The 27,909-nt window shown below is 34.1% G+C and overlaps 4 protein-coding genes and 1 non-coding gene across 7 annotated transcripts; all 5 read right to left on the reverse strand.

Annotated features, from left to right (window-relative positions):
- Positions 1-647: 647 nt before the first annotated feature.
- Positions 648-6,230, reverse strand: LOC133790739 (transcription factor UNE12-like). Of its 2 annotated transcripts, XM_062228496.1 has the most exons (7): positions 5,432-6,226; positions 4,849-4,953; positions 3,001-3,120; positions 2,400-2,465; positions 2,233-2,298; positions 1,632-1,709; positions 648-1,383 (listed from the first exon to the last, which is right to left on the reverse strand). In XM_062228496.1, exons 1-7 carry the CDS (start codon positions 5,756-5,758, stop codon positions 1,153-1,155), a joined length of 993 nt encoding a protein of 330 aa, XP_062084480.1. In that variant the 5' UTR covers positions 5,759-6,226; the 3' UTR covers positions 648-1,152. The 2 variants fall into 2 exon arrangements, with proteins under 2 accessions (XP_062084480.1, XP_062084481.1); XM_062228497.1 differs by lacking the exon at positions 4,849-4,953 and having other exon boundaries at positions 5,432-6,230.
- A 3,674-nt stretch (positions 6,231-9,904) lies between these two features.
- Positions 9,905-13,073, reverse strand: LOC133790741 (sec-independent protein translocase protein TATA, chloroplastic). The gene is made up of 2 exons (XM_062228499.1): positions 12,604-13,073; positions 9,905-10,160 (listed from the first exon to the last, which is right to left on the reverse strand). Exons 1-2 carry the CDS (start codon positions 12,922-12,924, stop codon positions 10,026-10,028), a joined length of 456 nt encoding a protein of 151 aa, XP_062084483.1. The 5' UTR covers positions 12,925-13,073; the 3' UTR covers positions 9,905-10,025.
- Positions 13,074-14,265: 1,192 nt separating this feature from the next.
- LOC133790740 (light-inducible protein CPRF2) lies at positions 14,266-17,558 on the reverse strand. The gene is made up of 6 exons (XM_062228498.1): positions 17,130-17,558; positions 16,328-16,418; positions 15,887-16,094; positions 15,202-15,277; positions 14,973-15,098; positions 14,266-14,871 (listed from the first exon to the last, which is right to left on the reverse strand). Exons 1-6 carry the CDS (start codon positions 17,511-17,513, stop codon positions 14,485-14,487), a joined length of 1,272 nt encoding a protein of 423 aa, XP_062084482.1. The 5' UTR covers positions 17,514-17,558; the 3' UTR covers positions 14,266-14,484.
- Positions 17,559-20,109: 2,551 nt separating this feature from the next.
- Positions 20,110-23,954, reverse strand: LOC133790742 (V-type proton ATPase subunit F-like). 2 transcript variants are annotated; one of them, XM_062228501.1, is made up of 6 exons: positions 23,813-23,954; positions 23,616-23,711; positions 22,960-23,042; positions 21,751-21,832; positions 20,816-20,898; positions 20,110-20,615 (listed from the first exon to the last, which is right to left on the reverse strand). In XM_062228501.1, the coding sequence occupies exons 3-6, from the start codon at positions 23,020-23,022 to the stop codon at positions 20,451-20,453; spliced, it is 393 nt and encodes a 130-aa protein (XP_062084485.1). In that variant the 5' UTR covers positions 23,023-23,042; positions 23,616-23,711; positions 23,813-23,954; the 3' UTR covers positions 20,110-20,450. The 2 variants fall into 2 exon arrangements, with proteins under 2 accessions (XP_062084485.1, XP_062084484.1); XM_062228500.1 differs by lacking the exon at positions 23,616-23,711.
- A 2,702-nt stretch (positions 23,955-26,656) lies between these two features.
- LOC133793045 (small nucleolar RNA R71) lies at positions 26,657-26,762 on the reverse strand. Its single transcript, XR_009874508.1, has one exon. It is a non-coding gene; the product is annotated as a small nucleolar RNA R71 (small nucleolar RNA).
- Between the last annotated feature and the right edge of the window lie 1,147 nt (positions 26,763-27,909).

Consider the following 27,909-nt stretch of genomic DNA (forward strand, 5'->3'; position numbering starts at 1 on the left):
TCTGTTATCTAAGTACTTTTTATATAGAAGAAATATATATTCAAAGCCATGCGTATTTGTTTGTTCACAATATTTTTGTTTTCAGATCATTCCACCAGAATCTGAATAAAATATGATTAATAGCCATTGGTTTATTGAGTTCACAAACCATGGCAAGAAGTTATAAAAGTCGTCCACAAATGTCAGTTTTTCAGACCCAACCCAAGCTTTAAAAAACTAAATTTTAAGCACAGACCAATAAACAAGTACCCCTCAGTACCATCAATAGAGCACACACAGAAAAGAAAAGGGTCACTTTCACTTTTATTTTTAGCTAGTTTAACATTAAGTATCAACAGTTCATTTTCAAACTAAAAAGAAATGATGGTTGAATTAACTATATTTTACTCGAGGGGGAAAAAATGTTATCTTCGAAGTTATACTTTAATCAACCTTTTTTTTTCCCTGTGGAAACGAGTGAAAATAGTACCATCTTTTTGCTAAACATCATTTTCTACTTTCTCTCACCCAATAACTTTCTCTTGTATAATTATTCACCAAATTTGAAAAAAGGGCAAGTTTACTTTTAAAGAAACAACAAATTCAAACCAATCAATTCAAACACATAAAAACATATATAAAAGAAAAGCAGAAGCTTCCAAAATAGCTTTATGGAAAAAACCAACCATTATCTATTTTCAACTTGCACTAAAGTTTTCTTCAAATACATCATAGTTCCATCTATTTCCTTTAAATATGGCCCCGGCACCCCATTATCCAAGTTCAGAAAAGAGAAAGAGAAAAAAAATAAAAATAAAAGAAGAGCTCCCACCACCAATGTTTTTGGTCATCGCCACTAAAACCCCACCACTCATATTAGAAGAGGAAGACAATCAAATGAGCTTTTGACAAAGAAAAAACCTTCCATAGACTTGACCAAGGCAAAAAAAGATATCACATGCCTTACCGTTTCTGTTTCTTCCTAGCCATGAAAACTCTAGTCCCTCGTTTGACAAAAACTAACATGAGAATGAACAGTTACATTGACTTGATAGTCTCTTTCGGTATGAGTTGGGAACTAGAGTACAGATTACTCAATGTTATGAGTGAGAATAGACCAACCACAGGGTAATGGAACTGAGCATGTGCAAGTTCATCTTTCTGTTGGGGGCATTATGAGGGGCTGTTTGATTCAGGCTTAACCATAGTTGGACCGTCCGGTTGGTGTGTTCGGAAAATAGCAGAGGCCAGAGATATGGGCATGATGCAGAGTGCCTTGGACTGAAGGAACTGCATGGCAGCTCCTACATCTTCTTCCATCAGTTTTGCTACTTGTTGTTCTGTGCCGTCAGTCGACCACTTCTCCCAAGCTGCTTGACTGTCTCCACCTTCAATTCCTCCTCCCTTTATTTTACAAATATATTATAAGAAAAAGACACAACTAGTCAAAACAAAGTTCTTTTAAGAAGACCTTATATATAGTATGTTGGGACATTTTAATCTTATCTAATGACTTGTTTTCTCATCACTACGGCTAACATAGAGCTCACCAGTCTTGTGGAATGTAACAGATTAAAAGTTTTTTATACTTATTTTTTAAAGGTTATGTAACCTGCATTTTTAGGTTAAGGCTCATCTAAGGATTATAGTACCTCAACTGATGATAAGGGTACATCAGCTACAAGCTGAGCCACTGCGCCAGCCCCACCGAGTCTACTCATGCTCAATACCTGTTTCAACAGTCGAAAAACGCCAACAAATATATCAAGCTAAAAACTGAAGCAAGTTCGTTTGAGTCATGCAAATTGCAAAAACACGGTCTTCCTATCCAATCATGAATTCATTATGTATGGGAGATTATTCCTATAGAAGACAAACTCATTTTCAGGTTTGACATCGTAACTACTTCAAATAGAAAATAAAGAAAAATACAAATATAAACTTCTAATGGCAACTGGGACCTACCACATAATAATGACATTCTACGGGCTATAGAAGAAAAATTACTACACAATTGGTAGGCATTTGAAACAAGTTTCTGAAAACATGACGTTAGAAAATGCATCAAAATATTTACTTGTAAGAAAATCAATTATTTCTAAGAAAAGAGAGCATCAAATAAATAATGCTAAAATTCTAGCAGTGTTCAAGAAAATTTGAAGATTAACTAGTCTAGAAAGATATCTAATAACGTATGAAGCACATCAAATCTTTTCTAGATCATGCAACAGTTCGAATGTTGAGTATTCATACCTTTACTTGTAGCCTTAGAAACTTCACGTAATCTACAATTTCGTCAAGCATAGCTGCCCTATCTGTCTGCACAAGATTTTTTATGGATCACCACCATGGAACTTGTAACTTAAAATCCGATATGGTGCCAATGCTAACGACTCATTTCAATATTCTCAGACACTAACCTTGTTACAACTTGGAACCAATTCCTGCAGAGCCTTCATTCGTTCTGCAATTCTTTCCCGGCGCAACTGAAGGAAAAGAAGAAAACAATTAGATAGTTGTAGCAACAGAAAGAAACAGCCCAACAAGATGAAAGACACTAGTCTACTCTTGATTTTTGCTATTGTATTAACACATATATGTATTTAATACAGAAGCAAATACAGCAGTATCAATGTTGGAAGATCACCAAATTATTTAAGTGAGTTTTCATTCATAAGAAATCACAACATCAAGTCTTCAAGGTGAAGTGTCATTATCTTTCAATGTCTTAGTACTGAAGATTTATTAAACTTCAAAATGTGAACACATAATTTACTCTAAAATTCTGTATTTCGTTCCACTTCCTTTTATTGCAGATAAATTTATTTATTTTATTTTTCTATAATCTATTGTAGACAAATGTCAAGCACCAAAGAACTCCTCTAATAACCTAAACCATTTCATCAAACATAATAGATTCAAGCTCAACACAACTTGTGGATATCATGAGTAAATGATTTCCTGCACTATTACATTTGACAGAGAATATTTAAAGTTGTACAAAAACAAAACTATAATTACCCGCTCAGCAATACTATGTGGATCTGTTGCCTGCCCTCGTCTTGCTCGAACCCTAGGGCGCATTGTAGGCGGTTGTGGTGCAGGAGCAACTTGTGGAGCTGTAGGTTGAACATGATATGACTGTTTCGGGATGAAAGTAAAGTAAACCGATGTCAATTTACCGAGTAAAAGAGAACAAATAGAAAGAAACATGCCATAAAATTATTAAGAACTTTACATAATTAATTGGTTACGATGACTAGACTCAATTGTAGAAAGGTCGAATATGATATAATATACATTTAAGAAAGACTAAATTTAAAATGTCAACTGGCCAATTAAAAATGTTTCCCCTAAAACCTGGCATCTATCAAATTCATGGGAACTGTAGCCAAAAAAACTGATAGCATACCAGACAAGGAAAAACACAAAAAACCACTAGTTATCCAAATCATTACAATAAAGATATGAGTTATTAAAGCTGCCAAATTGTGATCCAAAGTCATCATCTCAATCCTAAACTTCAAAATTGGATATTCATTGGCCGATTCCGACAATCCTTGGTGGAAGACCACCTTATGGTTCATGTAACTCTCTCTTTCCTACTTTCCTAGCACAAAGCTCTATCTTCTATTCTAACACTTCTCTCCAAATGAAAATGACAGATTTTGCACAAGCTCACGCCGTGAAAAGTCAAAAAAAAAAAAAAACTACTTTTTTTTGCTTAAAATTGCATCAACTTTCTTTTGGAGTGGTGTAAAGCATGAGGTGAGAACTAAATTTAGAGTTAGACAAGTCTATGTAAGCTTCATTGCAGATAAGGAAATACATCAAAAGTAAGACAAATAAAGAAAACACTTTACTCATCTTAGCATTCATTCATATCAACTTGTCAATAACTTTAATCTACTTTGAGTAATTATATGAAGTTGGAGAAAGTAATCAAACAATTATTGCACCCAATTAGCCCATATATTTATAATTTAATAAATATTTTATTTTATTTTCGAGTAAAAAAAAGTATTTTAGAACACTGAAAATGAAACTCAACAGAAATTCAGCAGCAAAATCCGCTCAATTTATGTATATTATTCAATAGTCAAATTTTGGATCACTTCAACCGTGACACATCATCCGGCCGAACTAAAAGCCACCGGCGCGTGTTGTAGACACGCTCGGCTTGTTGAAGAGAGCGCGTGTGGAGAGGATTAACACATAAGTTAAAACTGACAAAGATCACCACTATAAAGGTGGGCTGAAAAGGACCACATGGTCCCTGAGACTGCAAAGCTCTCCGCACGTTTGGACTTTTGAGAACTCGCACGTGTACGGAGCATTCTGTACCAAAGCAAAGCTTAAGAAAGCCAGGTCCTTTCGAAAACGAAAACTCTTGCTAATTACCAATTTTGCCCCCTTCACGTCACTCCCTTCAAAAATAATTTTAAGACACTACCTTTTTTGTTTTCACTCTTTTTTTTTTCGTCTTCTTTACTTTTGGGTCGATTTAAATAATACATATTATATTTATAATCTTTTTCTGGCGAATAGAGGAGAATAAATAATTAATTAAACCAACAATGATAGTCAAATTAAAAAGATGAGCCTTTTTAAACACCAATAATTTGTTGCTTTTTTCAAAATTTATATTGCTTCGATACTTCTAAAGGAGAATTTTAGTACCAAGAAAGAAAAAACTTGCAACTTTGTTGAAAATTATATGAAAAGAAAATTCTTTGGTCCATATTATTCAAATGAAAGATACTTAAAAGATATGTAACTATGTATATTATTATAAACATGTTAAGGAAATTTTTGTAATAAAAGGTTAAAGATGAGGGTAGAATAGTCATTTTAAATCAATGGGCGAACCTGGTGAAGTTGGGGTGGCGGAGGCGGTGGCGCTGCGCGGACTGACTGGTTTTGCAAATGCCCAAAGGCTGGGAACAAACTCGCCATGTGCACCGAATCTCGCTCCTGTCAAAACCCCCGAAATGACCAAATTATCCTCTGTATTCCCTCTTAATTTACAAAAATGCCCTTCGCCAACGCGGGATTTTAATTCTAACCCCGGGACCGGGGGGAGGAGATTGAAAATAAAGAATAAACAAAATTTAAAGTTTTATGAGATTCCAAATTCCTCTTAAATAAATGAGAAAAAAGAGAGAATTTTGGGGTTTCGAATTTCTACTAAAATAAAAATAAATAAAAAAGAGGAAAAGCTGACAATAAGAGAATTTTCCCAAGCACTTTCCGGCAAAGGAATAAAAAATTTCAGGGAAAATTGTTCTCACCCCACTTCTCCATATATGGCAAGCAAATCCCACAACATCTCTATCAAAACGACAAAGTTTTCTAAACTCAAAACTAACTAACTAACCAAAACCCTTTATACTTTGGAAAAACGACATCACCAAATGAAAAAAGAGAACAAAAAAAAAACAGAGTGACTTACATTAATGGCGGACGTAGCGTTCACTGGAGAAGAAAGATTATTAGTGTTGTTATTCGTATTGTTAACTTCAACCTCATCTCTAAACCTGTCATGCCTTAAGAAACCTTGCTCTAAATTCAACCCCAGAGGCATACCCATCCCCATTCCAACACCTCTGAACCCACCTCCGGGGCCAGACCCACCGGAGACGTTTCCGGCGCCGGAACCCAACTGTAAGACCATAGGCATGGAACCCATGTCGCCACCGCCACCAGTATACGACTGCTGCCCCGCCAAGATCTGTTCTAAGAAATCGTCGCCGAGATTCTCAGGCGGATTACCCGCCATAACGTCGGGTCAGGAAGAAGTTTAACACTTGTTGTACAAGAACTATTGTACAGTGAAATATAATAAAAATAGGATCTTTAAGTTGGGGAAACGTGAGAAGAAGAGAGATTGAGCATTGGTTTCTTTTGGGTTCCCAAGAGAATTTGAGAACTGAGTTTGTCTACATAAATATAAATATATATATATATATGTGTGTGTGTGTGTGTGTGTGTGGTGTTCGAGGATGGAAAGAAAGGGCTGTTGGTGAAATGGGTGGCAGATCCGGAACCCGATAACCCGAAAATAGAGATGTGGATTCCGAGAGAGAGCGAGAGAGAGAGAGTTGTGTTTTGTTTGGTTAAAGAAAGAGGAGTATGATAGTATGGGGAAGAGCTTTTTCAGCTGTATTAGCTTTTTAAAGCTGTGACTGACTTGTGTGAGAGAAAGAGTAGTGTCTTCTGTCTTCTTGGGTCATGGAGGTTTGTTTTAAAAGACAAGGGGGAATGGGATCTTCTGCATTCTTATTCTTATACTTATTATATTTTTTTTATTATTATTATAAGCTAAAATAGCATAATTAACTCTGATTTATTTTTTCTTTTCTTTTCTAATAAACAAGTAGTATATCTAATAAATTATGTGCTAAAGCCTAAACCTTTCGTATTATCTTTATTATCATTAGTTTTAAACCTCTTTCGCCAAATTGTCAAAGGTGAAAGGTCTCCTGTTGGTAAATTGTAGAAAGGGTTACGGCGCAAAATGACTTTTAATGATGTGTGAAAGTTAGGGGTGAGCATCTAAACCAGCAAACCGCGGCGACCAACCGCACCGCACCACACTATACTGCAAACCGCGGTGTCAAAAGTGGAATAGTTCGGTATGGTTTGTATCTTAGCTAAACTGCACGGTGCGGTGCGATGCGCGGTTTGGCGGTGTGAAATTTTGGTTTGCACCACACTGCACCGTATACTTACAAATATGTTAAAAAAAAAATTAAACTTTACATATATACTATTTTTTAGTAACCCAATTTAGAACTAGGAGTCCACTTAAATTAGGACTCAACTTAAATTAGGGAATAACTTTATTCTTTAACACATCATATACGATAACAACTCCTTCCTCTCTCATCTCATTTGCGCCTCCTCCCTATCACCTCTCTATCTCACACATATTTTTTAACACACTTACACCGTGGAAAATCGCCCAAACCACACCGCAAAAAATGGTTTGGTTTGGTCAGTTTGGTGCAACGAAATCACACCGCATGGTGTGTTCTAGCTACTACACCGCATTTGTGGTGTGGTGTATTAAAAAGTGTTCAAACTGCCCAAACCACACCGTGCACACCCCTAGTGAAAGTAAGTAAATGTCCATGTTTTTAATTTTGTAGTAAAATAGCATAATCATCTATTTAATATCACATATTACCAAATACACCATTTAACAAATTACTATTTTATTCTAAATATTTTAATATTATGATATATGTATATTAGTTTTGTTTAATTAGTTTTTATTTTAAAGTTATTTTTATTTTTTTTCGTTTTTTATGGGTTGTTGAATGATATACCATACCACAAAATATATACTGAGTTAAAAAATAATATACCATCAAAACTTACAAAATTATTACTTAAAAATGTATATACTATGCTAACAAAGTTATATACTACTATTAAAATGTATATACCATGATACAAAATTATATATACCACTATGTATAATAAAATAGAAATTAAATATCACAAAAAAAATTATATACCATACCACAAAAAACATATACACTAATTGGAAAATAATATACCAACAACCTATAAAAAACTTAAAAAATCAATATAACTTTAAAATAAAACTTAATTAAACAAAACTAATATAAATATACCACTATATTAAAGTCATACAGTCCTAAATAAATAAATAAATTATAAAAAATGGCAATTTAGGTAATCAACAATGTAAAATGGTCATTTATTTACAGTTTTAAAAATTAGGACATTAGCTTCTTGATGACTTTATTTTGGGTCATTTCCTATAATTTCTCTTGTAGAAACTCTCCCAAAAAAATATCAACAACAAAATTGAGTCTTCGTACTACATACAAAGAAACTTATTGACTATTTGAAGTAATATTATATATATATATATATATATATATTATGATGAAAATGACCATTAAATATCATTATATTATGAACTTAAATATTTTTTTTTCTACAAGGATCCATCTTGACATAAAATGTAAAAAATTTAATTATTGGTTATTGAATTAAACTATTTGAGTGTACATGTAAAATTCAAGAAATAAAAAAATTATACATATTATTCTATAGACTTTTTAAATTTGAAATATAACAAATTAGTTTCGGTATTAAATTTTTATAAGTGTAAACATAACATCCCCATCTGACTTTTTGTATCGTGCTTATCAACTTTGTAACAATACTGTTGACTGTGGTATTTTTATTTTTGAAGATTTTGAGTTTTGTAGTATTTACAGAAGATTTTTTTATTATTAATTATTTTCTATCACTGTGCTGATGAAACGTTTTTTTTTTCCGTTACAATCTTAATATTGGAATATGAAATGATTACCAAAGAGTTTGAAATTACTAAATTCAGATGTTTTACAAATCTAATTTCTTTCGCATTTAATAAAAAGTGTAAAAAAGGTAAGGATAATTATGTAAACGTAATTCATTCGTACTATACTAGCAGATACCGATCACTGTGAAAGTGATTGGTACTTGGTGATTTTTTTTTCACCTGATTATTCGTTGGTGAATTTCACCCTACCTGGAAAAAAAAGTATCATTTCAATAATTTTTATTTTCGGATTGAAATATATAAATAGCTAGAGTTGTTATATTTACTAAACATATCCCACTCTATAATATTATAAATTCAAAGGGAAATTTTTTAATTGAATAATTATTCATTCTTTTTGTTTCTTGTGTTGTGTGTGTTATGCCTTTGTTCTTTTCGATCTCTATTTTTTTTTTTTTTGCACAAAAATGTGTAAGCAATAAATAATAAAACGCCGCAATTGGATTGGTCTTGGTGTGGTGTGTACCAAAATAGGAAGGAAATGTGGGTAGAAAGAGGCCGAGTGTGCATGGTTCCCCAGTGGACGTCACCATAGGAAATCCTCTTTCTATAAATCCAAAATCCAGTGGGGCCCACCAACCCCGTAGTCAGTAGTGGTGCCGGGTGCGTGTACATTACTGATCAAAGCTCGTTTCGTCACCTTTTTTTTTCTCTTTACTTTTATAAAAAAAATAAATAAATAAAAACTTTATATTTCATTTTTTTGGAGTGTCTGATTGTAATTTATAACCGGAAATTAAGGATTTATGTTCAATTTTAGGAATTTACCAATGCTGCATTTACGTATTGTTCATGTTAAATAAATAGCCTTTTTTACCTTTATAGCCATGACTTTTGAAAAATAAAAATTGTGACTCAAAAAGGAAAAGGAGTACAGAGAAAAGGGGTTCTGAACTTTGAGTCTATACTAATACTACACCTCAAAAGAAAGAAATATTCCACGCAATGATTTATATTTTATAATTTTGTTTAGAGGGGGGGTGAAGTCTAATAGACTTTCTAAAATATATGGCATAGATACATAGACTATATTATAATATCACCATATGTGTGGTCCTAGTACTTATTAATACTTGTCACTCAATAATTGGATGTGTTATATTTTACCTGGATATCCTTAACTTAATAATAATAAATGAAAAGTTCGACTCATTAATGAAACTGAAAACACACAATAAAAAAATGAAAGAAGCACTATAAACCATAACAAAAAGAAATCCTCGCATAGGCTCATAACCGATGAGTATTGAGTAAGAGCAAGTAAGTGATACGTAGATGATGCTCCCAAAGACCAGCTCAGCTGACTAAGCTCGTCTAGTTGGTTTCCAATACATAAAGGTGGCTGCCTTTATGTTTGTGCTGAGTGTTATAGTCACTTTCATCCCTATGTATGTATTGTATATGTGTATATTTTAGACATATGTATGTATATGCACACATGTTTGTGCTTTATACTTGAGTCGGTTTCATGGTGAATAGTAGAAAGGTAGTTAACTTCACTCTCCATGACATTTTCCAGAGCCACCCTCCTCAGACAAGCTTTTACTTACCATTTTGAGATTGACCAAACAAAGAAAAGGGTATTATTAAATTGCCTAAAAATTAGAGATAATATGCATCAGGTGATGGTAAAACAGTGTTACAATAGTTTATAAATAAAACTACTTAAAACCCTAGAATCTCATACAGTCTCTTTTGAGCTGGGGACCTTGGTATCTTGTTTCTCTTCTTCAATCATCACTGCCGTAGGTTTGTCCACAGGGGCCTCTTCTGTCACCTCGGGTCCCTTCAGCTCAGATTCAAACTCCTTTGCTGCCTGTAACAATTAATGACAATTAAACTATTCTTAAGGAGAAGGAAAAAGCAGCTAAGCCAGCATCGATTCGTTAAAATACTATATAGAACTTTGTCAAAAGCACTGACTATTCAAATATTTTTGCGTGTTCCACTAGCTGTTTTAGATAATTGACAAAAAGCATAAAGATTTAAAAAATGAGAGTAATGACCACAGATGCACACCTAGAGCCAAACTAAGAGCTAACACCATTTAACTTCCGTCAGTTTATGCTTTCTTTTCTTTCACCCTTGTTAGATAAGATAAAATATTTTCAAAAGGTGCCTCCGGCATACTTTATGGAAACTGATCACTCCACCATGTTTTATGGGATTGCATAGAGTACATATATATTATTCTATCTCTTACTTAATTATTTGCTAAGGAGAGCAACTAAATGAGTCAACTCAAAGGTGAGTATCAAATTAGTTCTCTTACCACGTGTGTTTTACATACATGTTCTAGATTCATTCAACTAAAAGGTGAGCATAACAACACTTCCCTACATTTAGTTCTGCTCTAGCAAATAAAAATAAAAAAACTTAAGTTCTACCAAATCTAGAAGAGCATCACGTAGAAGGAGTGGACTGAATTGAGGAGGTTTTCAGCATATAATTTCGTAGACTGGGTCAATTTGAAACTCCACAAGATACCTGAAGCAAACAATGGCTTCCACTAGCTCCACTCTTTGTTGGGTTGAAAATAGCAGTCCTCAATCACAAATCTTTCTATTTGAAGCACGAATAACTCCATTCTTAGTCTCTCTCCCATTGCTTAATTAAAATTAAATCTGAGGAAGGTTAATATCATGGGCTTCTCACACTCGCATAAATTTCAAACTCCATATTATACTTCAAAGTTCGAAGGGGACTTTGTAACCACTGCTAGCCGTTCTTTTTACATGTTGAAAATAACAACTCTGTATTTCATTTGTCCTTACTACAATGTTTAGTCCATGACTACTTCCAATAACCTCCTTTACGAAATAAAAATACATCAGGAACTACTTTACTCCGTATCCTGGGCCAAATTTGCAACCAAGATTATGCAGCATGCTTATATGGAAATTAATTGTTTTACCAAGCATCCATGACCACTTCCATTCTTTACAAAATAAAAATACATTATTAGGCCAATTTTTTTTATTTGATGGGGATTAGAACTGCTCCTCCCGCGCACACTTACATACCCAATCACTTGAGTTGGCCTCAATCCTAGGAAAAATTTGCAACCAATAATATGCAGAATGCTGATGTGGGAATCATTTGTTTTTCAGTGTATTCATTATGAAGCAATAGATTACTAGGTTAAGTTTATTAATGTAATAGTAAAAGTTAGACAAGTTTACAGCTCCTAGTAGTATACAGTAGTTCTGTTATGTAAAGCATAAGTATTTAAGCTCACTTGTACAGAAATGAATCCGGCTAATGAAAGATTCTTTCATATATTTGTTACTCATTTTTATAGCTTCTTAATATCCATATCCTTAAAACCAAATAACACAACAACTAAAAAGGTTCACAAAACTCGTAACAATGATAAAACAGAAACAAACAAAAAATTCAAACCATTCATATCAATCTATAATCAGTAACACCCCACCAATTACCCCATTTGAATCTTAATTCGACATCGAACAAACATAGACAATAAAACACTAAACTAAAAAACTTAGGCCATGTTTACTAATCTGTGATGAAAGGAATAGTAATCAGAAACAATTTGATGAGTAATGAGAAGGAATCATAAGTTAAGTCATCCCACAATTTCAGTAATAGCTCAATTGATCTAAGTGTGAGGGATTCCTATGTCTCAAATGGGTAAGTAAACAAATAAGGATTGGAAAGGGAAACAATTTTTCTTTACGGTGCATAACTGAATAGTAAACATTCTGTTAAACAATTTCTACTCAATTAACCCATAATACAGCTACTAAATATAGCTTAAAGCCCAAAATCTTGCCCTATGTTTCTTCTATCACTTTGTACTCAAATCATAAGTTAAGTCATCCCTCAACTTCAGTAATAGCTCAATTTAACTAAGTCTGAGGGATTCCCATGTCTCCAATGAGTAAGTAAACACATAAGGATTGGAAAGGGAAACAATTTTTCTTTAGGGTGCATTACTGAATTGTAAACAATCTCTACTCAATTAACTCATGATACAGCTACTAAATACCCAAAATCTTGCCCTGAGTTTCTATCTCTTCCTCTGTCTTTGTACTCAAACCTCCGTTTTTCTTCGCCACTTATTTAATTCAAATTCACATCTTGCGTTCATTCAATTATCATTTTGAATCCTAATTCGAATAAAGTGCAGAACTCTCTTCAAGTTCAACTTAGCTTCATATATTACTTAAACAGTCGAGCATAGATTTTCCAAAATTTTCACAGAAACGAAACAGAATTAAGAAAACGAAACTAACCTGTTGGAAGCTCTTGACAGTCTTTCCAATACTCTTCCCGACCTCCGGCAACTTCTTCGGTCCAAAAACCAAAGCAGCAACTCCAGCAATAACGACGAGCTCAGGCACGCCAAGACCAAACAAAGCATTACAAGTCATACCCTTTCTAGCTCGCTCAGTTCCGAATCGGGTTCTGCTTCGACCTAAAACCAACGCATCAACCTTCCTGGTCATGAAAGCGGTCCCGTTGACATTGTTGACGCAAAAGCTAGAACGGGACGAAGATAAAGGTAGAGAAGGAAGAGGTGTTGGTACTGATAAAGAAACTGAAGAAATCTCCATGGTTGGTCGAGCTGAGAATTCTGCTCTGATTTATTTTATTACAGTTAGTTTCAAGTTTTAGGGTTTTGATTGAATTTTGTGTGATTTTGGGTGTGGATGATTAGATAACATTTGAGATTTGGAGAAGGAGACTGTGGGGCCTACCTGTGTTTGAACATGGATTAGGTAGATTTTTCTTACACGTTTATATATCACGTGCAAATATTTATGTATTAATTAATAATTGAACCATCAAAATAATAATGTATTTTAAAAAATATATTATCAGTATTATTATTATTATTATTATTTTGCTTGAACGGTACGAGTACCTGCCTTTAATGGGATATGAAATCCTAGTCCAAATGGGGAATATAAGAGGGTGTTTGGCACCTTAACTAAAAAATTATTTTTTGTTTTTAAAAGCTAAAAACTGTTTTTTGAAAACAAGTGGGGAGTGTTTGGCATTGTTTTTATAAAACAATTTTTAAAAACAAAGTTACAAAAAACAGAAAATTTTTAGAACAAAAAAAAGTTGTTTTCTGTTGTTCTCAAATTTTCTCACTTCTTATTTTTCATAATTTTTTCTTTCAAATTATTTTATTTAATTATTTATTACAAACTTTTAAAATATTTTTCTTTCTGTAAATATATTTGTTAATTTTTTATTTAAGATTCAAAAAAAAATAAAACTAAAAAATTGTTTTTAGAAAACATTAACCAAACACTTCTTATTTTTTGAAAACTACAAAAACAGTTTTATGTTCTCATTCCTGAGAATACAATTTTGAAAACAAAAAACAGAAAACAATACCAAACAGGCCCTAACTTTTTATTTATTTTTTTTTAGGTATACTAGTAACTTTTTAAAGATTTTAAATTTTATTTGTGATAATATTTAGTGTTTTAAATTATTAATTTTATGTAATATTTTTAATATTTATATAATTCACTAATTTTATCTTAAAAATTTAATTAAACTTTTTTTAAAATAATTAAGTTAACCGTAGGGATTCCCTACCCCTGGCGGAGAAAAATTGGGATGAGGGCGGGAATTTGGTAAGAGAATGAGTTAAACATGTATGTACAGATATCTAAAATCAAAGTCATGGTACAGTGTCAGAAAACACTAAATGATAGTGGGTACGTAGGTAGGTTCTCATTGAAATTCGAATAAATATATTAAAGTCCTATCCTACTCATTGTAGCTGGACCAAATTTGGATTTAAATTTATGGACTGTTATTAATTACTTATAAATACAAAAAGTTGCATTAGAAGTTAATAAAAATTGAATACTTCCATTTTATTTTATCAGTGCTACTAGCTTTAAGCTTACATACATGAAGCAGACATGGTAATATGAAAAATTGGATGATTCTTTATATGAATTAAATTATTTATCAAGGGGCAATAATTATCAGTCCAATCCATAACACAGTCAAGCTAATGAATAGGTTTTGGTTTTTTTTTTTTTATTTACATAATTTTGGCCAAAATTAGTGATGCCACAGAAGCAGCACTCAAAAATACTTTCAATAAATCTTCTTTTAGTTCCTTCTTGGTTGCTCAGTTGTGCTCCCTACTGCTGCTGCTTTCCATTGGAGTGAGGCCCCCATACTCCCCCACGAATCCTCTTCTGCAGTTGCTCCAAGCTCGCCACTCGCTGCATCGAAGGTGTTCGTCCCATTTTGCTTCCTGCTGTTGACCTCTGTTGTTGCCCGTTTTCAACTGCAGCAGAGGTTTCTGCTGAACCATTGTTGTTTCCTTTGGTGTCCTGAGAAGATACTGGATAACTAGATTCGTAGAAGTGATGATTTGGGTTTTCTTGGACAGGAACAGCGGCATCAGTAGATGTGTCTGAAGGGCTTCCATCAAATGATGGCATGTCCATTGAGGATATTTCAGACACTGTGTTGAACAGGTTTGATCCAGTTATTCTTTTGACCATCTCCTCGGCCATTTTTACCTGTAAATATGGAAACATATCAGATCTTTTAGCTCATCTTGGACTGAAACATACATGACCCAAAATGAGAATAATATTAGTACGACCAATGAATAGCTTACCTTTGCTCTCAATGTTTCAACATCTGCTTTTAGAACTCTATTGTCAACAGCTGCTTCATTGTACTTTTGGCTTACATCAGTTAGGCGCTTCAATAGCGAAGAGTTTTCCACTCTTAATTGAGCAACCTGAAGAGCAGCAGCATAAATACAACAGCGCAGAAGGCAAAATTTACCAGCGGAAAAGAAAGAAGACATAATAGAAGGTAATGAGAAGGGGACAGAAAAGAACCTGTGTCTCAAGATCAGTCAAATGTGCCTGTTTTCTTCTTCTTGAGCGTCTAGCTGACTCCCTATTGGAAAGCATTCTGAAAAAACCGACCATATGACATTGTGAATAAATGGACTAGATAGATGAACGGCTCTGTACAGCTCATTTTAGGCCTAACTGTACAAAATGTGTGACCCAGAATAATGATCTATGCGAACATGCAGTAAAATTAATAAGTTAATTTTTTATCTTACTATAATCTGAATGCCAAACATCCCCTAAAAAAACAGCCATGGGGGTAGTTTATTCATTGAGATAGAAAGAGTAACTATGTCAAATCTAAATGAACATTGGCAGAAAGGATACTCTTTGAGTCAGTTACCTTTGAATAACATAATTACACATCCAAAAGATTGACCCCCACAAATTGCTTCTAATAGAAAATTTGTTTGGTTATTACCTAGTCTTAAGGTAACTTGCTAGACATATATTTGATCAATTTTTTCTGGAATACCAAAACATTGTCATCATATTTTACAGACATGTTTATGTTAAGATAATAAATGAGTCATTCTGGCTGATGATATGGAAAGCATATCTCATTTGAAGAGCAAGCACAGTATGGTTACTTGCTAAAGGTAAACACTTGGAGTGCCTAAAAGCATGATATAATAGTTAAAACAGCTTATCTGTCTACAATAGTTACCTCCTTACGCGTTTCACATCAGCAGGGTCCATATTTTCAGTAATTTCAGTCTCTCCTTCAAGTTCGTCATCATCTGAGTGTTCTCTCGATGAACCACTAGTTGCTGGCCGTAATGAAACCATAGAATTCTTATGTATATTCAAGGCTGGAGATACATGTGATCCATTAACATCCTTGTCTTGTGACCTGGTCAAATCATATACAGCTCCTACATAGATAATAGATAAGAAATAAAGAAAATATGATAATCAAAATTCTGATAGTATATGTGACCAGTGCATTGTTAAAAAAAAGTCGTGTAAAATTAATCACTAATCTGTTGCATTATCTAAACTAGTGATACAAACTAAGTGTAAGCAACATGTCAGATCTACCTTCATACCTTCATAAACTTGATGCAATCATGTGCATTATAATGCAACAAAATAGACTGAGGCATACCTTTTGAAGAAGCTTGAGTTACAGAGGTAAATGAGGCCTGTGATCCACAGTCAGCTGAAGTAGCCGAATCTTGAACATTTCCCAAAGCTCCCTATGAATAGAAAATTGAACAACAGATGTTTACGAGGGAAGAAAAATATTGTCATAGATTCATTTCACTATTCAAAAACCAGATAGTAGACTTACTAAATCCCAAATCTCAACCCCACTTTATTTCTTTCTTTCTTAGAGGACCCCAAAAGTGTCAAGTGCTGAATGCCTGATATATGAAGTTATGATTCATAGTCATCAAATATGAACATAGCTCTTGACACAGTTCTATTCCTTTCTTTTCTTCAAGAACATTACCCTTAATTTAAATAATTTGACTTTTCCTATTACTTATGAGAGGCCCCCACAAAATCCACAACCAAAATTTGTGATAACCTTTTTTCTATTTTCTTTTACCTTTGGTTGCCTTGACCGAATAGGAACTACAGGCAACTCATACACAAAAATTTATGCCTAAACAAAAAAAGAGCAGAGAAAAACTAAAACTCTAGACAATCTCATATAAACTCTAACACTCGCTCACACCAAAAAAAATGTAAAAATAAATCTGAAGCTGTTTGAATACTGAGAAATAAAAGAACAAGTAATATTCCCATTGACAAAAAACAGAACAAAAATATTTACAAATCACAAAATGACAAAAGATTATATTCGCCAAATACCTGCCAGCAGCCAAAAACGACCACAAAACATACGTTTATCTTCAGTTACAAACACCAAAAAGAACGACAAACAAGAGCTAGAGATTTACCCGAGACATAGCAACGGCAGCGCATGCGAGATTAAGCTTGCTCTTGAGAAAAGCCTGGTAGTCCTCCGAGTCCACGGGAATATAGGAAGAGGACAACGGAGTTCCAGATGGTTTCAGATTATCTTTCGCCTTGATCTCAACGACGTCGTTTTCGTCGCCGGAAAAGGAAGGCGGAGGAGGTAGTGGAGGGAGTAGTTGAGATTGTGGTTGTGGTTGTGGTTGTGCAGAGGTGACTGAACCCGACGTTTCTTGGAGAAACCGCTGGAAGGCCCATTCCGATGCGCTGCGGTTCATCTTCAAAGCTTCATCGCCGGAGTTTGAAGAAGACGGAGGCGGCGGAGCCGCCCAGTCGGAGATTTCGTCCACTGAATACACCCTATCCATTTTCTCTTTCCTACTGTTTTTTCTTTCTTCGGTTTCAATCTAATTTGGACTTTCAACTAAAACATTTCAGGGAATTATATTGGGGCCTTTTGTTCGTTTGTGGGGCCCACTTTAAAAATTATAATATTTTTTAAAAAGGAAAAAAATAAATAAAACAAAATTCTCCAATTTTGATGAGTGCTCTGCTTTTGTGGCCACAGAAATGGTAACGCCATTGGTTATCCGCCACTTGTCTTTGATATATAATAAAAATAAAAAATAAAAAAAGTAAAAAGTGAAAACGTTTTTATCCAAAATCAACTAATTTTCCGGTTTGGGATATGATATTATGGTATATAGTTTATTATTGTGTATAAATATAGTATGTTTCATTTAAATTTGGATATATATTATCATTAGGAAAATTAATATAAATCTTTGACAAATCATTGAATTTTGGATTTTTTTTTTTAAAGTTTGATTGAGCAGGTACAGATGTATGAAAAGGAAAACGATATTTTTTTTAAATTGAAAGGAGTGAGAGAGAATGTCGTAATGTGTGTTCTAGCTAAGTATCTAGAATTGGTATACCAAAATTACAAAACTACAAACAAACAAACAATTATATTATATGATATGATATGGTTGCTTAAGAAGATTATATACGTTATGTTTTGTATGATTTGCTCAAAACATGGATAGGATCACATGCATGCAAATACATTTATTATTTATTTTTTTTAAATTCCTTTCTAATCTATAGAATAAATAAACGTAACATCTATATATTTTATTTCTTACTATATTTATTCATAATTTTTTTTCTAATTAAGCAATTAAGGAAAGTATCTTTCTTTCTCAACTTGGCTCGTTGAATCATAATATTATATGATATAAACTATAATTTTAATGATAAAAAAAATATTTAAAAAAAAAAAAGAAGAGACGGATTTACCAAACAAATTGACTCCCAATTGCATTGGATAGATTTCTGGTGAGATGCGGCATCTCTCTCATTCGAAATGCCACTAAATTGTGGATAAATACTAAATCCGGCCCACACATTGGTGGGCCCAGCCTGTTTGTGGGGCCTAATGTTTTTAAATCCTCTTTTAAGACACTTCATGTTTGCCACTTGTCCTTTTTTTTATATATATTATTTGTTTATTTTTTTTCTCATTTTTCTGAGTAAGGCTGCTGAATTAAAGCCGTGATTGACCATGTCAGAGGAAATTTAAGAAATTAATTTGAAAAGTTTTAGGTAGGGGAGAAAACTTCCCACTAAGAAGAATGAGAACTTAATATATTTTTCTTAGGTATGACCTGAAATTATATATTATAAGAAAAAAAAAAGGGTTATGGAAGAAGGGACAGCACAATCTTTTAGTGAATGGATTTATTATTTTCTTCTTTTCAATCTATTTTTATCTTGTTCTTCAAAATGGGCAATTTAGAAACCACAGTGGTGGTGGCCCTTTTTTGTTGGTTGTTTGATTTTAATTACCCTATGACCTCATCCATTAATGACCATTAATTTATCTTTTAACCCAACTTCCTTGACAGCGATATCTTGCTTACCATTATAGTTAGATTCTATGAGAAACCCCATAAGTAGAGAAAAAAAATGCAAATATAAGAGATTACTAAAGTTTACATACCTAACATTTTGGTTTTAAAGGGAGCAAATTACTTGAGAGTGTGTACAACTATTTAGAAAAACAAATAATTTAGCCTTTGGGATCACAAATCAACATAACTAAATATAACAACCCTGAAGAGGACATAAAGTCACAAAATCAAATCAAACCAAACATAACATAACATAAATTGTAAAGAATTAAAAGGAAAGGAAAAAAAAGAAAGAAAGAAAAGCAAGACCTAAATTTGTATGGGAAAAAAATATGCAAAAGTTGAACACATAAGCTTTGATGGAGAGAGAGAAGTCCAATCATGCAAGTTGGCTTTTAAAAGAGTACCCGGAGTGAGTATATGGTGAATCACTCATTCTTATCCACATATTCAAAAAAATAAAGAATAACAATAATGTATACCTCAAATATCTTCCTTGATTTTCACGAAGGAAACAAATGAGAAAGGGAAATAACCTTTTTACATAATTGAAAACGTTGACTGATATCGGAATCATGTAGCCAAACACTTGGATTGGATATCAAATATCCATTGTGTATGTTAGGTGGGTACGTGTAAGAATTTTGTCTTTGGTGTAAATACTAACAGTAAAATCTGCAAAAAAAGATTGCAATACAAAACCTTGATATTTTCAGTTTTAACCAAAAAAAGAAGAAGAATATTAAAGACACCAATCATCGTGGTGTATATAAATACATGAGCTGAGCTGTGCTACGGTGATTTAAGGAGTAAGCTCCTTCTTTGGGATGATTGCAATGCATTCTCCATCCCCATGTGATTTCCACTTCAGATTTTTATTCATAATTCTTTATAGATATTATCAAAAATGTTCTCATAGATTCGATTCAAGAGAAGCGGTCGCCTTCAAATAATTTCTTGAGAAAGAGACTAGTTATTCAATATTTGTCTTTCAACTCTATGAGTGAGCGGCATTTGAGGACTTGAATATGCTTCAGGAGTAAATATCTAAAGTTAAATTGGGGTTGCATAAAACAAACCCAAATTGGGAAATTCATATGTGCTTACAAATAAGCTTATAACATTCTGGACAAGGCCAGAAAATGAAGGGAAAGAATCACACCAACTAGCCAATGATAAACATGTCCTTTTATGTTGTCATGATTTATTCTTATAAAAATCTAGGTAGCTAGAATCCAAATAGGCACAAAAAGAATCTGATAGATGCAGATGAGCAACTCACTTGATATGCACAAAATACAAAGGTGCGTCACATGAGCCAAAGTAGATAATAAACAATCAGCCTGAGGACTGGTTTTTGCCATCTCATTAAGAGAATATAGGCAGTTCTCAACGTCTATCTGAGGCCACAGACTCAGCAGAAAAGAGGTACTTGACTCTAGAAAGAACTGAATCATGAGCAGGGTCGTATGGATGATCCTTGGATGGAATCTCCAGTATGGCTGGGATGGGTGTGTTGTAGCTGTCCACTAGGAACCTTATCATGTTTGCAATCTGTTTTGAAAAGTTAAAAAAATTAAATTTTTCAGAATAATGTTTCAAGGGATAATAGTCTCAAATTTATATAACCACTGCAAAACATGATATAATGGTTTCAATATTAGTATTACATTTGGACCATTGAGGTTTTAGCGCAGCTAACTAGAAAGAACGTAATCACACAACAGAGAATTAAAAATACAATAAGGACTTACGTATTGGCTAATTAAAACGATGGCAACGTCCTCCTTTGTGGTGAACTCTTTGAATGCATCTTCAATTGCTTTCACTGTTGTTTCTGAGCACAGACGAAGATTATTAGTAATGAAATTAAGGATTAATTTTATCCTTATTCTAGACATTCCTGTGAACTAGTTGTTCAGGTTTCTCACACTGTACAAAACTTTTGCTTTTAGATATCAGGGCCCAGGACTTGGAATAACTTCAAGAGGGGGGCACATGCATCCACACTTTACCTATTTTAAATGTCAGTACCCTACACCAAATTATTTTTACTTATATGTTCAAGCTCCGCTAATCAAGGATATCAATGTCAGTTGTCTTGATTTAACTCTTTATAAACGCTGCTTGTCATGTTCAGCAACTTGGTTGCCAACTTGATAAAAATCTACACAGCCATATGTTTTGTTGTGTTGGGGAAAGAGGGAGAAGGCATTATGTGATAGGGAAAAACATCGCAATGAAAGACTTTAACATCAAATTTATGCTATATGTGTAAACATCAAACAGTAAAGAAAACATGATTTCTGGTTGTAAGCTGGCCGTGGCCATTCCTGAAGAGCTAGTGCAGTAGCTTATCATTCCAACTATTTTAACAGATTAGCACCAAATGGCTAACATCATAAATAAATAAATAATCAACCTACCTCCATGTGATAGTGAAGGGGTTACAATCAAATATTTTCATAGAAACTTTTAATTCCTTTCTTTTGTGAAGCACCCACAAAATTAAACGGTCAGATATAACAAATTCCACATTTTTGTCCGGCTACTCATGTACAAAAAAGTTTGAACAAAACTACAGATGATTGATAAGGTACACAGTATAGTTACTAAGAATGACAAGATATACATAGATATTGAAGTGAAAGTTCAACAAAACTTGTATTAACAAAGCTGTAAAACATACTTGAATCAACAATAAGATAATTTGTCTTTCTCCGCAAGTCAACATTACCCACTCCAGCTAGCAAAAATCCAGTAATGGTATCCTACAATATCAAGGTAAGACATCAAATGGGTACATTTAAACAGTTCGAAGCATCCAAAGTACAAATACTTAAAAAGGTCCAACTCCAAGTATAAGAGAGCCCCATCTTGAGTAAAGAAGAATGTAAGCAGTAAGACTTATCACCTAGCCAAACCCTTCTATCTTCTATATCATGACAGACACATCTTTCTTCCAACATAACTAACAAATCAATAATTTTTAGGACTTCTCTATCATTCAGATTTCTTTTGAAATGTAAGTTACAAGCTACATTGATTCTTCCATCCACTTCATTATTACCCAGAAACTCATTGATTTTGCCATTTTGTATACTAGATAGCCTTGCTAAAAGGGGAAAATATCACCCAAACGCCTAACACCAACCCACGTGTCCTTCAAAAATCTAATTTTCTTCCCACCACCCACCTTGAAGTTAACTGACTTTGTACATTCATCATAAAAAAGAAGCCATCCCTTTCCAAGGGCATCTAGAAGTCGATCTCTTCCCCAAATTTGTGCACCTTTGATTCTCTTGAAGGCCATGCCAACTTTTGATAACTTTGTACTAAAGAGAATGTGATCTAAGGGATATCTCAACAACAACTTCAGTAGTAATGCCTTGTTTCTAGCTTTCAAGTCCCCTATGCCCAGACTGCCTCTAGTTTTCCTCTCCTCACATTATAGGTAAAGTAAAGAACATAAATTCTATTTATACATAGTATATACTTGTCCTCTCTCTGAACCCTACAATCTTTGAGAGAAATTCTTTTAATAGCAAATTGCTATGCAGATCCCCTCAAGGAATCAAATCTCAGTCAAACCTCATGAGAGCAAACAAAGGGATTGATCACCCAACACTCAACCTAACCCTCATGTGTTAAAACACAAACTCTACAGACTGTCTTCCAACTCCAAGAACAAATGAAAAAAAAAAAGAGCCTTGAGATTAATTCAGTCATTCTATTGTACGTGATTTGGTTGCAAAACCATATTGTTGTCCTTTATCTATCGATTTTATAATGGTGGAGCTCCTCATCAAGTAAAATTCAAAATGTTTATGAACCAAAAAAATCCAAGAAGGTTGGAACTAATTCAGTCACAAATTCAGGAAAACTACACCAACCATACCTCATCAGCAATCATGGCAATAAGTGCCGAGCTTTTAGTGGGAATTGGAGTTCTTCCAGCCATTTAAAGATGATAATTTTCAACTGCAGGAAAAGAGAAAAAAAATTCTCAGCATTTACATAAACCACAAAAATCTGCACAGCTTTACATGCAAATAACAGCATGCCTTATCATCAGAATACTTCGCTTCTTCAATTCATGTATCTTTTTATGCAATGAAACATACTACTATCCATGTTATAGGATCTCCAATCTAGCCCGCGAGAAAATAAACTATATTATCAGTAGCCTTTAACCCAGTTATATTCTGCTATATACCTAGATTCATCTTCCACCAATCCTTGGCAGATAAGATCCAATTCATAAAAACAATTAACAAATAAACAAGACCTAAATTAAACTAATTGTACATTCCTTATAAATCCCATTCAACATAGATCCCAATCCAATTTCTAAAGTCCCTTTTCCACTACTTATTTCTTCATCAACTAAACACTAGAAGAAGAAAAAATCTGGACCCCTAAAATTTTCCCAAAATCCAACTTAATTTTGCGAATTCGAATAGACAGCAACAAAATTTAATTACATGAGCTCATAAGGAAAATGAACAGAAATGACAAATAAAAAAATAATAACAGACAAACACAGCAATTTACCAGTCGAATAAAAAAAAAATATGTTGAGTCTCGGAATGAAATGCTGATTTCAAGCTAAAATCTCACATGCATTTCCCCTAAGACTCAGACCAGACCCTATGAATATAAATTGAAATTAGTCATTGGATTGCTTAGAAATCAAAGATGAAATGAGAACGAAGGTGTATAGGTCTCTGAAAATGAGAATGAAATTGTACCTCGTAGAAGCTCGAAGAAGAGAACGAAGAGAGAGACAAGGAAGTGTGAGATCAGACAGAGAGATGGAGAATGAAGGAGAAGTGTATGAGTTTCTTCTGACTTCTGATTTATGTCTCCAAAACGACGTAGCATTGGCTATTGCTTATTATATTTATTTATTTCTTACAAAATCATATTTATTAATGAGCAAAAAAAATCTTTAAGCCGGTATTTACTATTTTTTATTTTTTGAGAAAAAGTGAATATTTATTTATTTCACAATCGGCAAGAGCCGAACACATATAGGGTAACGTTATATGCACTTAAAATATACACTGAAACATTACATACAGTGATGTGACAATTTAGTCTAGTAATCACATTTATAAAAGCACAAACTCAATGTTTTAAAAAACAGTGACACGTCATTATGTATAATATTTGGGTGCTTATACCATTACTGTAACAATAAAGGCAAAGGATAACTCCAACTATAAACACTAAAATGGTGATGAACCAACATCAAAATGAGGTAATTTTAACATCATATTTTTTTTCTAATTCAACCATAACACTAAAAATTACACCAAAAAATATATTCAACATTATTATATTCTCCACAAAATACACATTCTATTATTATATTATTTTATCTTACAAATTAAATAATATACATATATTTATATATAATATTAATATAAAACACAAAAACCAACAAAAAAAAAAATTGTTGTGGTGAACAGTGCCACATCAATAATATCGTGGCACTGTTCATGTACACCATTTTACAGTCTGTTAGGACTAGTTTTGGTATGGTTTTAGGACATGTTTTAAGAGGCAATTTTAATCTTTTATTTGGTTTTGTGCGATATTATGCCGGTTTTTATTGTGTTTTCAGGATTAAGTGTGGTTATGAAGGAACAAGTTTGAAATTGAAGGAAAATTGCTTAATTCTTGAAGAGAAGGTGTTAAACGGGCTAGGGAATGGAAGTTAGTGAAATCGGGGGTCAAATTGAAGATTTGGTAAAAAATTTGCAATTTGAGCCGCAGCTCTATGCACTAGCGGCGCGGCCCTGAGAGTTACAGAGAAGGCAGCAATTGAAAGGCAATTTGAGCCGCAACTCTATTAATTGGGGCCGCGGCGCTACTCGAAGTCAGAGAGGAAATTTGGATCACGAATTGCACTTGAGCCGCGGCTCTATTCATCAGCGCCGCAACGCTTGTCCGTACGGAAGCCAGAGTTAGGGCATTTTTCAAGGGCAATTTTGTCATTTCGCACATAATTAATTAGGGATTATAAAAGCTTTCTTAATGACGTTTTTAGAGGGAGATTAACCCTAGGAGACGACTGAAGGCACATTGGAGAGGATTGCAATCGGAATCGAAGAATTCATCACAGTTTTCTTCTTTTCTACTTTGAATTTCTGTATTTTGGATGCTTTTAATTTCTTCTATGGTTATTATGGATTTGATCATGAACTAAACTATTTTTCTAGGGTGTTAATGGATTCTCCTGAACCTTTATTTTAAATTAATGCAAGTTTTATGATTTCAATTTTATCTTGTGATTTATTCAATTCGAACCTAATGCTTGTGAATGATTGATCACCATTAACATGAAATATGTGATTTTTATTCGAAATCTGAAAAGTGAGAATTGATTATGCTGTAATTGAATAAACATAGATTTCATATTAGGACGAGAGTACCTGTATAATCTGTGTAGTTTTAGGGTTGTTAATCTTAATGCCAATCTTATGTTTATTAATCACAGAGATGTAGAAAATTTGCATAAGATTGAGACTTATATATCCTAGTACGAATATAAGTTATTATTGTTGACCTGCTATCACAAGAGAGAAGTTGAATAGTAAGATTTGTGTTAAGGAGAATTAAAGAGGAGGGTTGATGAAATTAATTGCCCTAGTTTTTAATCCATTGAATTTTCTTAACGTTATTTATTTTCAGTTATTGAAGTTAATTTTAGAATTTTGTTCAACAATTTTAGTTTATTCTTGAGACTAATCTATCGTAAGCCAAATAGAAATAGGAATTAAGTTTGGGTACTTAGTATACAGTCCTCGTGGGAACGATCTCACTTACTCTTTATTACTTGTTACGATTACGTGCACTTGCGTATCGAATTTACACAACAAGTTTTTGGCGCCGTTGCCGGGGACTGTTTTTTTTTTTTACTAATATCAAGAAATTAATTCTTTTTCTAATTTGGTTGTCGTTCTTTCTTACCATTCTCATTTGGGTTTTCTGTTGCAATCTGTGATTTCAGGTACTTATATAGTTTATGCGACGACAAGGGTCTGAGTCAAGGGTGCCTGTTGATCCGGAAATTGAGAAAACCTGTAGAAGAAATCGGAAACAGAAAAGGGTAGAAAAAATGGCTCAGCATTGCCCATGGTAACGATGAGAATAGAAATGCTGGGATAGCAGCGGATAATGTTGGAGGAATAGGAGTTGCACCAGTTCAGCAACCAATGCAAAGAAGTTTGAGGGACTACGTGCTACCTACTGTAACGGGGGCACAGTCGTGCATTAGACCTCCAACGATTGAGGCTAATAATTTTGAAATTAAGCCTGCCATTTTGCAAATGGTACAATCATCAGTTCAGTTTGGGGGATTGCCAACGGAAGACCCAAACTTACATCTGGCTAATTTCCTAGAGCTCTGCGCCACATTCAAAATGAACGGAGTGACAAATGATGCAGTGAGATTGAGACTTTTCCCGTTTTCACTGAGGGACCGAGCAAAGAGTTGGCTTATTTCTCTGGAAGCCAATTCTATAACAACATGGGAAGAGCTAACTCGAAAATTTTAGCGAAATTTTTCCCACCATCGCTGTCTGCACGATATAGAGGTGAAATCAATAATTTTCACCAAAAAGATGGTGAATCGTTGTATGATGCATGGGAGAGGTTTAAGGAGCTGTTGAGAAAATGTCCCCATCATGGAATCGAAAAATAGATGCTAGTCCATATTTTTTACAATGGTTTGTGTGGTACTACTCGCACAATCATAGATGCAGCGTCTGGAGGAGCGTTTGTAATGCCCCGAATTCTCCGATGAGTTTAACGGCATGAATAGTAGGCCGGGAGGGTCATACTTGCTTAATTATGTTATTAATTGATAAATGCATGTATATGTTGATTATATTATGATATGATGTGAAATGCATGCATGTGAGTCCATATCTCTTGTTACAGGGGTGTGATGAAAATTTGGCCCGTTGAGGGTAATTTGTGTATTTGGGTGCATAACTTGATTGGTGAATGAGATTCCATTATTATGGAGATATATTCGAGCTATTTTTCATGAGACGGTTATTTTTAGTGGATTAGCGGTTTTACCATAATGGGGTCAATTTTGGGGTAATAGAAATGTTCATTTGATGATAAATTGGGAATATTTGAGATCAGGGTGAAATTTTGGAGGTTTTGACTATAATGTCCCCGGGGGTGTTTTCGGGACCCCGAGCATTAGGTTTTATTTGAGGTTACTTAAGGTTGAAGTAGCTTATCAGATAGAACATACGATAAGAAAACCTTTCGTTCTCCATTTTCAAAGTTCGTTTTACCGTTTAAGCCTTTTTGACGAAATCTTGAGTTCTAGGAGTCGGAATCGAGTGAGGATCGAGGCATAGCGATCCTAGGAAAGATTAGAAGCTTATTAACCGAAGGATTCAACGGAAAACAACCCAATTGAAGGTAATGGAAGTTTAAGTTTTGAGTTTTTCCGAGTTTCTAAGCTTTGAATTGATTTTGTGAATTGTTGAGTTTTCGGTTCGTTCGAGCCTTGGGTTTTGAGGGTTTTGATGCATGGGGAAGCTTGGGAACTTTGTTTTGATGATTGGGGAGTGTTTAGGGATGATTTTGGAGGCTTTGGAGTGTTAGAAACGCGGTTGGGAATGGCCCAGGGTGGAGTGCTGCGGCCCTGTTCTTGAGGCGTCGCGGCCCTTCTTTGAAGAAGCAGGTGGGGAGCTTGTGCTCGCTGGGCGTCGCGGTCCTTGATGAAGGGCGCCGCGGCCCTAGCCTCTGGGAACCCTGGGGGCCGCGGCCCTTGCCCTGTTTTCGCCCCGTTTGCTCGTTTTGACCCCGGAAACCT

The sequence above is a fragment of the Humulus lupulus genome, chromosome 7, assembly GCF_963169125.1.
Source record: "Humulus lupulus chromosome 7, drHumLupu1.1, whole genome shotgun sequence".
In the NCBI taxonomy this organism is placed as follows: domain Eukaryota; kingdom Viridiplantae; phylum Streptophyta; class Magnoliopsida; order Rosales; family Cannabaceae; genus Humulus; species Humulus lupulus.

What these genes read in the sequence shown, in the direction of transcription:
- LOC133790741 (XM_062228499.1), bottom strand. Translation starts at nt 12,924, where the DNA reads ATGGAGATTTCTTCAGTTTCTTTATCAGTACCAACACCTCTTCCTTCT. An exon ending in CTGTCAAGAGCTTCCAACAG is followed by an intron (nt 10,161 to 12,603) that starts GTTAGTTTCGTT and finishes TAATTGTTACAG; the next exon opens with GCAGCAAAGGAGTTTGAATC.
- LOC133790739 (XM_062228496.1), bottom strand. Translation starts at nt 5,758, where the DNA reads ATGGCGGGTAATCCGCCTGAGAATCTCGGCGACGATTTCTTAGAACAG. An exon ending in CACATAGTATTGCTGAGCGG is followed by an intron (nt 2,466 to 3,000) that starts GTAATTATAGTT and finishes CTTTTCCTTCAG; the next exon opens with TTGCGCCGGGAAAGAATTGC. An exon ending in TGGTTCCAAGTTGTAACAAG is followed by an intron (nt 2,299 to 2,399) that starts GTTAGTGTCTGA and finishes AATCTTGTGCAG; the next exon opens with ACAGATAGGGCAGCTATGCT.
- LOC133790742 (XM_062228500.1), bottom strand. Translation starts at nt 23,022, where the DNA reads ATGGCTGGAAGAACTCCAATTCCCACTAAAAGCTCGGCACTTATTGCC. An exon ending in TTATCTTATTGTTGATTCAA is followed by an intron (nt 20,899 to 21,750) that starts GTATGTTTTACA and finishes GTCTGTGCTCAG; the next exon opens with AAACAACAGTGAAAGCAATT. An exon ending in TCGTTTTAATTAGCCAATAC is followed by an intron (nt 20,616 to 20,815) that starts GTAAGTCCTTAT and finishes TTTTCAAAACAG; the next exon opens with ATTGCAAACATGATAAGGTT.
- LOC133790740 (XM_062228498.1), bottom strand. Translation starts at nt 17,513, where the DNA reads ATGGATAGGGTGTATTCAGTGGACGAAATCTCCGACTGGGCGGCTCCG. An exon ending in GATGTGAAACGCGTAAGGAG is followed by an intron (nt 15,278 to 15,886) that starts GTAACTATTGTA and finishes CGGTTTTTTCAG; the next exon opens with AATGCTTTCCAATAGGGAGT. An exon ending in TTGAAACATTGAGAGCAAAG is followed by an intron (nt 14,872 to 14,972) that starts GTAAGCTATTCA and finishes CCATATTTACAG; the next exon opens with GTAAAAATGGCCGAGGAGAT.